Here is a 12450-nt window from a genome sequence, read left to right as displayed (position 1 = left end):
TCTGTGTGTGTCCCTATGAAAACGGGGGCAATGGTGCCAAGGAGACGCTTTCCGTGGCTTCTCCTCTCCGTGACGATCCCGAAATGATAACGAGATCTAGCAATGCCCTTCTAGGGGAGGCTTGTCTTAATCCCATTTTCCAGAGTTTCAGGCTTGTGTTTTCAGACGTGCTGGAAACGTGCGGCTCTTCCCGGCTTTCAAAAGCAGGGGAGCTCAGTGTTTTCCGAGCTGGGATTATCCTTCGTCCCCAAGGGGCAGCAAAGTGGAGCAGCACGGCTACATCTGGGACACCTCCCAGCTGGCCCTGGGGTGACAGCCTGCCCCAAATGGCAGCCGTGAGGAGCAGGGGCTTGGGCAACCAGAATCCTCTCTCGTGGCACAGGGAAAAGCTGTTTTAGGATAGGGGCTGGGGCTGCTTCGGCCAAAGGAGCTGTCCCATGGGGAAGGGGAAAAACCCCTGGTGGGGTGAGGATGATGTGGCTGCTGCTGCTTCCGAGGAACGGCCTCTCTCCCACCGGCAGCCCCTTTAGCAAAATCCAGGAGGCAGAAAATTCCACATCGTCTCCCCACCTAAATCCTGCCGGAATTAGAGTCAGAGCCCTTGTAGGACAAGGAACGGGTCCCAGGAGGCCCCTGGAGAACTTCGCCACCGTGGTTGGTACTATGGCAACAAGTGCTAGTGCAAAGCATGGACAGGAACTCGGGGGAACAAATCATCCTCGATTTTCCCCTGGCACATCCCTGAGGATGCCGAGGCAAAGAGGGCGAGAGCTCTGCCTTGGCTGCGTGTGCTGGATCCATCCGTGGGGGAATGAGGAATCCCGCACCGTCCCGCGTTGGAGAGGGGTGGTGACCACGCTTAGGAAACCCCAGAGCTGTCTCAGGGGCAGAATTCCACCGGGATCTGGCTGGGGGTTGGGGGCTTGTGCCGTGAGGAGCCCGATCTTCTCCCGAGGGTTTTAACCAGGGACATGAGTCACTCCTTAGAAAACCAGTGGCAATAGGATTTGCTGGAAAATTTAATGCCGTGCAAGAAGGATTTTGGGGTGTTAGCAGCAAAGGAGGGGACGTGAGTAGCTGAAAAGATCCAGGAGTTTATTCCTGGATGAACTTGGAGCCGGGAGCTCCGTCCCTGACTTTATTGATGCCGGCTGGCAGCTCCGGAGCTATTACAGCTCCAGCCAACCTGCTGTGATTTTTAAATTTTCTTTCTCTTTGTTTTTTTCCTAAATGGAGCCCCAATTCCCCTCTCATGCTGCGATTGGATTGCCAGACCATCCATCAAGTGCCATTTTCTCATTTATTTCCTCCCTACCTATTTTGTCTTCCAGGACAAAGTGGCGGTGTGTTAACACCGCTCCAATTTGTCACACTGGAGTCACTGGTGTAATTCTCAGCCTCTCAGAAAATTGATGGTGGCAGAATCGAGGTTTTACAGATGGGCCAAGCCCTAATAAGAACATCAGTTTGAGATGGGGCGAGCGGCAGAATTGACGCTTTTATCTAAATTCCGTTGGAGCCGCACACCACAGGAGCCGGGAAAATATTGCAGGAAACAGCAAAAGAGGAATGGCAGGCGTGGTGCAGAAATCTGCTCAGCCCTGAACTCCAAATTACAACAAAACCCCGGTTCTGGCAGCTAAAAAAAAAGGGGATTTTTGTCAACACAGTTGTCTTGGCAACATTAAAATGCATTTCGGGCGGTTCTGCTCGGGTTGTGTCGGATGGGGCGAAGGGGAGTGGGGTGAGGGGGGCTCCAGTAAATCACAGGGAAGTTTTGGGGTGGCTCTGCCTCCTCCAACGCTCCATGGTTAGGAGTGTTCAGGATGCTGGTCCCAATGGGATGGGATAGGATTGGATAAAATAGGGTGTTTGTGTTGGAAGGGATGTACAGTGATCATTTCAGCTGCCTGGAAATTCCAGTGGCTGCTGTGCCATCAGGGCTGGGCTTTCCTTGGCTGTTTCACTCTCTGGAGTGGGGATGGACACCGAACCATCCCAGGAGCTGGGTAAAGGTGCAGGTCCTGGGGCTTTGGGGCAGCTTTGTCCCCACAATGTGGCCGTGAGCAAAGAGCAGTGGTTTGTTTTCCAGTTTGTTTCCCTGATTAGAGGCCAATGAAGCCTCTCGGGGACTGGCCGTGGATTTATTTCCACCAGAAGCAAGGATTTATTTGATTAACTGCCCTTCCTGCAGGAACAGGGATGGTTTTGGTGGAGACATGAGGGGGTCTCCAGGGTGGAGGCCTTGGCATTGCATCCCTTTGGCAGCGTCCTTGCGGAGCCTGCTGGTGTCCAGCTCAGGTCAGCGGGCACTGGCACCGGGGCGGTGCGCAGATGGCAAAGTGCCTCGTTCCGGTCACTCCTGGGTGGAAATCAGGTTTATTGGGGGCAAAGTCACAGCCCAGCTGGAATAATGATTCCCAGCCAGATGGGAATGGGAAGGGAGAAGCGGAGCCATTGTTTGGCTTCGAAGGGAAAAGGTGCTCGCCCATCCTGGGTGGATTTTGGGAGGGCTGGGGGGAGGTGGGTAATTAGAGAGCGCTGGAGGAACATTGTGGGTTCCCAGGATTAAAAGGCCACGACAAGGGGACACCGGGCGGTGATGGAGCACGGAACTGCTGGCACCGGCGAGCTGCCTGCCAGGGAATCACTGGAATGTTCCATTTTCGGCGGCGCAGCCACGCAGGTTTACAGGAACTGTGCATATGTTGCATCCCAGCGCTCCTCATCCCATCCACCGATGCTCCGTGGGTCGTAAAAATTAAATGGGCATAAATCCATCAGCGCCGGGGTTCTTCCTCGAGTGCTATAAATCCCACGAAAACTAATTAAAGAGGACAATGGTGCCCATTTAAAGCTGGCACGCGGATCCAGGAGCCATTATCACCGGGAAAACAGGGCTCCAAATGGACTCGTGAGGCCGAGGGCAGCCCGGGTGGCTGCGGCGAGGGGCTGGCGTTGGGCACGGCTCAGCCTGGCACAGCCTGGCAGAACAAGGAGATTGTGTTAAAGCCCCCAGGACTGACTTCTCCTCCACTTCGCCTTGGAAATCAAATCATCCCATTAACCTTTGTGCCGGAGTTTGTTCTTGGAATGTTGTCTGGCAGCTCAAGGAGCTTCTCGTGGGGTTCGTTTGTCACTGCTGGAGGGGAGCCTGCTCTGCTGCTCTTCCCTGAAAGCCTCCACAGGGGGGATGTTCCCAGGAATCGGTGTCGGGATCGGGGTTCAGGCTTGCCTGGGGTGCTGCCCCTCTGCAGGGTTTGTTGCTCTCCCCTCGCTTGAGTGGGGTTTGTGCTTTGGAAAGGGCAGGGAAACTGAGGCAGGGGTGGGATGGCACCATCCCTGGAGTTTTACTCCAGCAGGGTGTCCCCACAGGGAGCTGAGCCCGGCTTTGCCGATGGATTTGCCATCTCCTGGCTGTCCTTTGGGGTGAAACAAGTGTTCCCACCCCAGTGAAACCCTGTTCAGTGCGCTCCTCTCGCTGTTTTAAGGAGTTAGACCTGACATCTCCAGCAGCTTTCAATGTCTGACCTGGCTCTGGGGTCCATAAATCAGAGTCCTCGTGGTGCTGGGAGGGAGATCTGGGAATCTGTGGGCTCCCAGAGCCCAGCACAGCTCAGCGCCCCACAGGGTTGAACTGTCTGGGTTCCATCCAAGCGTGTTCCCTCTGGAATCACACCTGGGACACACCAGGAGCTGGGATGGGAGAGCCTCGACCCTCACTGGGGGAGTCTTCCGAGCGCTCCCAGGTGCCTCCCACCTCCCTGAACTTCTCCCTCTCCCTCCTCTCTCCAGTCTGAGTTTGTGCAAGACTTTCCAGCTGGAAAATAATCCGACTCAACGATCTTAAGATAATTGTCCAACGTAAATGATGCCATGATTCTGCGAAAATCCTTATCCAGCTATTCCCTAAAGGAGCAGGAGGCTGAGGGGCTTAGAGCCCCTGGCTGTCCTCACTCTCCTTGCCTGTCCCTCTCCTTTCTGGCCCTTTTCTGGGCTTCCTGACTCTGAGGAGCAGCAGGGAAAAAGGACAAATCCCTGGATGGGTGCTGAGGTAGCACTTAAAATCTGCTTTTTTCTTCTCATCCCTTTTGTAAGGAATGCTGAGGTGTTGGTGGGTTTGGGGACAGGGAACAGTGAGCACCTGGAAGTGCCGGTGTTCTCTGGGACTGCAGGGACACACAAATGACAAGCTTTTCCCTGGAAATAGCTGGGAATGATCCTGGTGGGAGAAGAGCAAGGCACTGAACGCCGGGGTTCCGCAGCTCTTTCCAGCGAGCCGAGTAAGTCCCTCTGTAAGGTCGAGCAGGGCTGAAGGACATCCGTGGTCCCCTCCAGCTGTGCAGCATCTGCCCGTGTGCGCGGCTAGGAACGCCTGGCGGTGACGGGGACCCGTGCCAGGCCGTGCCCACGAGGGCTGTGCCCCCTGGGACGGGCACGATGCGGGCACAGACCTCGCCCAGGGTGAGGAATTCTGGAGCGCTGCGCTGCCGGTGGCGAATCCCGGGCAAAGAGCGGGGCTGGCCCGCCGCAGGAAGCTGGCATTCCATGCTCCCGTGGCGCTCCGGCTGCTTCCAAAGCCACCTTTGTCCCCACCTCGGCGTCGGGCGAGGCGTTGGGAATGAGTTTCTGTGTGACTCAGTGCCGTGCCTGCGCGTCAGGGTGGCGGTCACCTTGCGGCGGGGCTGGGGGAGTGGGGTCAGGAAAATCAGACCCTGGCAGGGAGGAGGGGGCTGCTCCTGTGATTCCCAAAGAGCCTGGGAAAGAGGAGAAGACTCGGCTGGGGTCTCTCTGTGCAAGCGGGGTCGGGAATGGGAAGGGATGGAGGGGTGGGGTGGAAGGAGAGGGACAGGATCTGTCGGGTAGAAGCAAATTCCCGCTTTCCTCCCCAAAGCGGGACCCTCCCTATCCTGCCCTGCTGCCCGAGCCCTGGGAGGGGGCACAGCCCATCCCGGGGTCCTGATCCAGTGTCATTTGCAGCAAGTAGCCTGGCAATTAGGGCGTTAATTAGCTCTTGACGCTGTGACTCGGTGGCATTTAACCCTTTTCAAGCTGCTGCTGCTGCTCTGCAGGGCCGAGTCACAGCAGGGGAAGGGCCACAGGGGTTAAACCCATGGGTTTGGGGTATGGATCTCAAATTGTTTTATTCCTAACTCGCCGGTAAAAAGCCCAGCCTGGGGTGAGCAGCATTCCTCACATGGGGATTAAAGTGCCCAAGTGGCGCTGGTGTCACCGCCCTGCTCCTCAGATCCCCGTTTGTCCCATGCGGGAGCTGGAGGGAGAGCGGGGCTGAAGGTGCAGATGCTGCCCTGAATGCGGGCAGAGAGAAGAGCTTTCCTTGCCATGTCAGTGCCTCCAGCAGACCAAGTTCCCTCTGTTCTCTGCCCAAAACTCAGACTTAAAAAAGAAAAGAAAAGAAGGTGCTGGCTCGATGCAAAGTGTCAGGGCACAGTCCTGGAGAGAGAAACGTTCTCCAGAGCATCTGAGAAACGCGAGGGGAGCGCGGGGAGGGCTCGCGAGCAGAAGTGATGGAAGCCGAGCGTGGCCGGGTAGGAACAAGGGTCCCATCAGGAGTCAATGGGATGTGACTCCCCGAGCCCTGCAGGGCTGTTCACAGCCGTGCCCAGCTGCACGGGGCTCTCCCGAGGGCAGGATGAACTCCCTGCGTGTTCTCCACGCCATGGTTTCCCTCCGCTGAAGCAGTTGGTGTGGGAACAGTTCGGAGCCGGATGGCGGGGCTGGGCCCGGGGGAGTGCGAGCGATGCCTCCTTCTCCCCGTGCCAGGCTGGAAATATGGGGAGAGGAGGAGCTGGGCGGTGATCCCTGCAGCCAGCCTTAAAAGCAGTTGCCTTTGGAAGTGTTTTCCTAACTCAGAGGGAGCTGAGAGGCCTCTTCCGCTCCCTCGTTCTGCTCGTGGCTGCTGCTCCTGCTCCTGAAGCCACCTCGGAGTGACAGCACGTACGGAACAGGTTTCCTCCCGGGCAGGGGTGCGCGTCCCCTGCCTGGTTCTCACCCATCAGCTTGTTGGAGGCTCTGGAAAACACATGGAGACGGGGATGCTCAGCCGGCAGAAATCGCCCCCGAGCTCCGCGCAGCTCCACCTGTTCGTGAGCCGCGCAGGGTGGGCAGAGCAGGGAGTGTCCGAGCCAGGCTGCCCAGCACTGCCCGTGCCCAGCGGCCCTCGCCGGGGCTCCCCCGCTCCCCTCGCGCCTCCCGGCCCCCGCCGAACAGATGGTGCCGATTTTCGCAGGGGGAGGTGGAGGAAACAAAGCCCGGAGCGCTGCGAGGCTGCAGCCTGGCTCCCAAACGCCGCCCGGGGGGTGGCATCTGTGGGGACGGGGTGCCTGTGGCGTGCCGAGCCCCGCGCTGAGCAGGCACTTGGCACCTGCCCTGCCTCACTTTTCTCCCTCCTTTGTTGTTTTTTCCCCCTCCTTTCCAGATAAAGGAGCCCGCGCACCGTCGGCGGGGATGCCGGTGAAGCGAGCGGGCTGCCTCCCCCTCTCTGCCCAGCGCAGGACCAGCGGCTGACTGGAAGCTGGAATGTTTCCCACTCCACGCGATGCCCAGCCCTGCCTGCTCTGCCCCTAGCCTGGCTTCCCAGGGGTGACATTCCCTGTTTTCTCCTGTTCCGAGAGCAGTGCCACCGAGCATGCCGCAGAAAGCCGCCCTGCAGCCGAAGCCCAGGGGAGCTTTCCAGTGAGTCCAGCTCCTTAAAAGCCAGAGCTGCCCCTTCCCACCCCGGCGTTGGGAAGCGTCTCCGACAGCGAATTCCCCTGCGCCCAGCGGGTGTTGAGGTCCTGGGGTGCAGGCTGGAGGAGGGGGCTGCCATGGAAGAGAATGTGCTCAGCGTGCAGCAGATCCAGCCCAACGTCATCTCGGTGAGGCTCTTCAAGCGCAAGGTGGGCGGCCTCGGCTTCCTGGTGAAGGAGCGCGTCAGCAAACCGCCCGTCATCATCTCTGACCTGATCCGGGGAGGGGCTGCCGAGCAGAGTGGCCTCATCCAGGCTGGGGATATCATTTTAGCCGTCAATGGCAGGCCCCTGGTGGACATGAGCTATGAGACGGCGCTGGAGATCCTGAGGAGCATCGCCTCCGAGACCTACGTGGTCCTCATCCTGCGCGGCCCCGAGGGCTTCACCACTCACCTGGAGACCACTTTCACGGGTGACGGGACGCCCAAAACCATCCGTGTCACCAGACCCCTGTGCCCGGCTCCGAAAGCGGTTGACTTGTCCAACCCAAGCATCCCCAGCAAAGAGCAGCCACTGCCAGCAGCCATGGGCTCCCTGTGGAGCAGGGAAACGGGGAAGGAGGTGGAGCCCATGGTCCACGTTAACGGCGTCGTTCCCGGCAGCAAAGGGCCGGACGCCAGCAAGGGCAAGGACGGGGCTTGTGGTCACTCCTGTCTCAATGGCAGCGTGGAAGACAATGAGCTGCTCAAAGAAATCGAGCCCGTCCTGGACCTGCTGAAGAGCAGCAGTAAGGACAGCGATGGAGATGCGCCCTCCAAGGTAGAGACACGGGATATAGAAGTCCAGGTGGACTGGTAGGTCCCTAAATACATTTTTTACCTTTGGTGAAACGTGCTGGTTTTGGCTCCCCGAGGTGCCGGTGAGCGCCTCTGCCCAGCTGGGTGCTGCCTGGCACAGCGGGGTGGAGATGGAGAGGCAGGGATGCGGAAAAGGGGGAAGTGGTCGATGAGGGGAAGATGAATGAAAAATTGGGAGGAGGTTGTGGAAGAAAGGTGTAAGCACGGGAAATTGGGGAGAGCAGGAATAAGGTCTCATGGAAAGCTGAGCTGTGGGATGTGGCGGATCACGGGCTGGGCTGGGATAAATTTCTGCTCCGTGTTCTCAATCCCAATTGTTTCAAGTTGATGCAAAATCCCGTGCCTCAGTTTCCCCACCTGTCAAATAAGGTCCATGGTATTCCTATCCTGGTGGTCCTGCTTTAGAGCTCTCCTGTAGAAATCCACCTGGATGAACTGCGGGAGAGGAGGCAGGAAGGTTGGACTGGCAGGGCACGGCGCTTCCCAGGAGAAATGAGTTTCCAAACCTTTTGGGAGAGGAGAGGGGAGCCCCGGTCCAGCTCCATCTGAAGCCAAGCCAGGGCAAGGGCAGCGGGACCAGCCTGGTGGGAAGGGGGGAAAAGCTTTTCAGGGAGAGCTCGCAAGGGCCAATCCCTGTTGAAACGCCAGGATGGATCTGCCTCTGCTCCTCCTAGAGCCACATCGCTTTTCCAGCACTTGTGAGCACGGGTGGGGACGTGGACAACGCTTGTCCCCCGCTCTCTTGAAGAGGGGGAAGTGGGACAGCTCCCGATTTTCCCCAGCGTTTCCCTGAGCAGCCCCCGGAGCCCTTCCTGCTTTACAAAGCTGTTGTTCGTAGCTGGATTTTTTTCGGTACCAGCTCCCTTTGCTCCTGGCCGTTCATTAGCACCCATAGGTTGCCTTTTCCTGTTGCTTTTCCCCGAGTCCCCAAACACGTTTTAGCGGCGTCAAGTGCTGCAGCAGGTTGTGGCCGCCCTCGCTTATCGACCGGGCTGGAAAAGCCCCGAGGGTTTGCTGGAGCTGGAGATCCGTGGCTCAGCCACGGAAAGGTCTGTAATTTTGAGTTCTCTGTAATTCCAAGTTCTCTTGCTGCAGACGTTTCTTAGGAAAAGGGGGGGAAAAAAAGTGTTCATTTTTCTTGATCAGAAACAAGAGGGGAGAGCCACAGCGGGGTCCCCCCCGTGGGCTCCCAGCCACAGCTGAGCTCCCGCTCACTCCCATCCCAATCCCACCCCCACCCCCTGAGTTTCCCACTTTCCTTGGTTTATTTTCAGTTGTTTTCACGTCGTTCCTGCTCTCCCAAATTATTCCTGTTTCCCGTGGAGGACACGGTACCTCAAAGCTCGTTAGGGTGCTCGCACTGAGTCAGAGGGAAAAATATCTGCTGTGCTCGGTGCCGGTGTCTGGGCGTCCTTCCTGCCATCCCCTCCTACAGGTACCTTCCAGGTCTTGTTGGCTTGGGAATTGTTGGGATTTGGAAAATCTGGAAATCTGCTGTGCAATGGGAGGGGATTTAACCCCCCGAGCCCAGCACGCTCTCCAAAAACCTGTCCGGACTGTGCATCCTTTAATCCAGCACCAACCCATCCTGGGAGAGCCTGGCTTAAGAACTGAGACCTTGACAGGGTCATGATTGGGTACAAAATGTGCAGGGGGGGCTTAAAAATCCCCTCTGGTTTAGCTCAGGGACCAGCAAAGCCCCCGGCGGACACAATCCCAAACACTGGGACTTTGGGCGGGGTGCAGCCTCGCCCTACAAACCCTGCTCCCCATCCCACCCCTGCAGGGTCTCCGAGGAAATTCCGCTCCAGCCGTGGGGAGGGATGAAAAACGTGGTTTTACCTGGAAGAGTTTTTCTCTTCAGGGATGAAACAGAAATGTTTTGATTTCACTTAAACTGAAGGACCTTGAAGAAGCAAAGTGAGGACTTCACCAAAATCTCAATCTCTTCTCTTTTTTTCACTATCCTAGCAAAAAAAAAATAAAAAAAAAATCTTTGTAATCTTTATACCTTGGGGTTGAAAATCCACTTTTCAGTCAAATTCTCCTGCTTGATGAAAAGCTGCAGCCTGGATCCTGAGGGAGAGGACCCAGGCTGGAGCAGAGATGTGAGAAAGGAGATTTACTGCAGGGAGAAGCCGTCAGGAGCTGCCGTGCGGGGCAAAGGGCATTTCTGAGGGATTGGGCTGCGCGTGATTCATCTGCTGGCCTTGGGCTCACGCAGAGCCGGGGCATCCTGAAGGTCTCCTGCACTCTCAAGTTTTCTTGGATGGCAGGAGAAGTGCAGAAAGGTCAGGGAGTAACGGGGAGTGGATAGCTGGGGAGAGCGTTGGTCGGTGCCAAGGAAATGCCAAACAAACCCCAGCAAGCCCTATCAGATGGATGCAGCTCCCAGGCTTAGGCTGGGACTTCTCCAGGCAGGAACGGCGCAGGAATTGAGCTCTACCTACACCCAGGAGGGTGCAAAACCTTGCTCAAGGTTGGGCTGGACACCTCCAGCCTGGACCATTTGGCTGTGGATCCAGCTGGAGATGCTGGGTTTGGGATGAATGCTGGTTTGTCTCCTCTTTGCCTGGTGCTGACCTTCCCAGCCCGCGGCTCTTCGCCAGAGCCGATCCGGCTCACGGAGCTGCGGCAGCGTTCCCAGGGAAGGGCGCAAGGCTGAGGTTGTTCACAGGGAGCCAGAGAATTCTTGCTCAAGATGGGCTTTGGCAAAACCAATTCCAGCTACACCTGGTGCTTTGGGCTTCCAGCTCCTCTCCCCAGTGCCACTTTCGAAGAAAACTGGAAGGGAGCGTACAAGGAAGATGGGGAGGGACTTCTTATGGGAGCGTGGAGGGACAGGACACAAGGAATGGCTTCCCAGTGCCAGAGGGCAGGGCTGGATGGGATATTGGGAAGGGATTGTTCCCTGGGAGGGTGGGCAGGCCCTGGCACAGGGTGCCCAGAGCAGCTGTGGCTGCCCCTGGATCCCTGGCAGTGCCCAAGGCCAGGCTGGACATTGGGGCTTGGAGCAGCCTGGGACAGTGGGAGGTGTCCCTGCCCATGGCAGGGGGTGGAACAAGTTCATCTTTAAGGTCCCTTCCAATCCATCCCGTGATTGATTGATTGATTGATTGACTCTAAGTTTGCTGTGGGGACACAATCGCTTCCTCTCCACGCCCTGCACCCGTGGTCTGCATTCCCCAAGGGAATTCTCCTTGCTGCCTTTTCCTGCCACCCTGTGCCCTCGGTGCCTGCCCACGGCACGGCTGCAACCGCGGCTGCCCTTGGCTCAGGCCATCCGCAGTCGGAAAAGGGAGCGTGGACGTGGGGCCCAAGGTATGATGAGAGCTGGCATTTCTGCCACGAGGCTCACCGTGGGCTAGGAAGCAAAAATAGAGTTTGATTCACTCCCTGCCAGCCAACCCAGGTCTGTTTTTCCCTCGGAGCTCTGGGGAGATTGTCAGGTCCCATCTTCCCTCCTTCCTCCCCCCCTCCCCACCGAGTTGCCAGGATTTATTTTCCTTCCCAGGCCTCTTCCATAACATGAGCAGCATGATGGAAACATGGCAGTTTCAGTCCAAACAGCAGCCCCGAGAGGAGAAGAGTGCTGGGAGCAGGAATTCAGTTCAGGAAAGGTTTCGAGGTTTCAGGCTCCATCTTGCTTTGGAACAAACGCCATCATTTCTCTCCCTCCCACCTTCCTCGGCACCGCCAAAATCTCTTTGTGTCGCTCAAAACATTTCATTTGCATTTCTGATCTCTCTTCATTCTTCTGTGCTTGGACACAAAACTTTAAAACCTCGGGAAGGAAAAGGTTCCCTGGGATTAGCACGTTTGTGCCATTCTGGAAATGGATGCAGGGAGCTCTGGCAGGGAATAACCTTCCCCTTCTCCCTCGGCCGAGGCTTCTTCCTCATCACCCTGACTCCGTCACTCTGACCCAGAGAAGCATTTTGTGCCTGCAAACCACGTATTCCACCTTAATATATCCCATATTCCACCCAAATAAATCCCATATTCCACCCAAATATATCCCATATTCCACCCAAAATATATCCCATGTTCCCCCCAAATATATCCCATATTCCACCCAAATATATCCCATATTTCCCCAAAATATATCCCATATTCCCCCCAGATATATCCCATATTCCCCCCAAATAAATCCCATACTCCCCCCAAATAAATCCCATCTTCCCCCAAATATGTCCCATATTCCACCCAAATACATCCCATATTCCACCCAAAATATATCCCATGTTCCCCCCAAATATATCCCATATCCACCCAAATATATCCCATATTCCACCCAAATATATCCCATGTTCCCCCCAAATATATCCCATATTCCACCCAAATATATCCCATATTTCCCCAAAATATATCCCATATTCCCCCCAAATATATCCCATATTCCCCCCAAATAAATCCCATACTCCCCCCAAATAAATCCCATATTCCCCCAAATATATCCCATATTCTACCCAAATACATCCCATATTCCACCCAAAATATATCCCATGTTCCCCCCAAATATATCCCATATCCACCCAAATATATCCCATATTCCACCCAAATATATCCCATATTTCCCCAAAATATATCCCATATTCCACCCAAATATATCCCATATTTCCCCAAAACATATCCCATATTCCCCCCAAATATATCCCATATTCCCCCCAAATAAATCCCATATTTCCCCCAAATATATCCCATATTCCACTCAAATATATCCCATATTCCCCCCAAATATATCCCATATTCCCCCCAAATAAATCCCATATTCCCCCAAATATATCCCATATTTCCCCCAAATATATCCCATATTTCCCCCAAATATATCCCATACTCCCCCCAAATAAATCCCATATTCCCCCCAAATATATCCCATATTCCCCCCAAATAAATCCCAT

The 12450-nt window shown here is 55.8% G+C and overlaps 1 protein-coding gene across 4 annotated transcripts in view; it reads left to right on the top strand.

Moving 5' to 3' along the window:
• NOS1 (nitric oxide synthase 1) overlaps window positions 1-12450 on the top strand; it is a 72281-nt gene that overhangs the window by 19958 nt on the left and 39873 nt on the right. For all 4 annotated transcript variants that reach the window (XM_048323270.1, XM_048323272.1, XM_048323269.1 and 1 more), the window contains exon 2: window positions 6440-7546. In XM_048323270.1, coding sequence (XP_048179227.1) covers window positions 6828-7546 — 719 coding nt within the window. In that variant the 5' untranslated portion in view covers window positions 6440-6827. The remainder of the gene's footprint in view (window positions 1-6439; window positions 7547-12450) is intronic.

The sequence above is a fragment of the Corvus hawaiiensis genome, chromosome 18 (genome assembly GCF_020740725.1).
Source record: "Corvus hawaiiensis isolate bCorHaw1 chromosome 18, bCorHaw1.pri.cur, whole genome shotgun sequence".
NCBI classification, from domain to species: Eukaryota; Metazoa; Chordata; class Aves; order Passeriformes; family Corvidae; genus Corvus; species Corvus hawaiiensis.
Note: the sequence above shows the minus strand (reverse complement) of the source record. Positions and strands in the feature narration are given on the sequence as shown.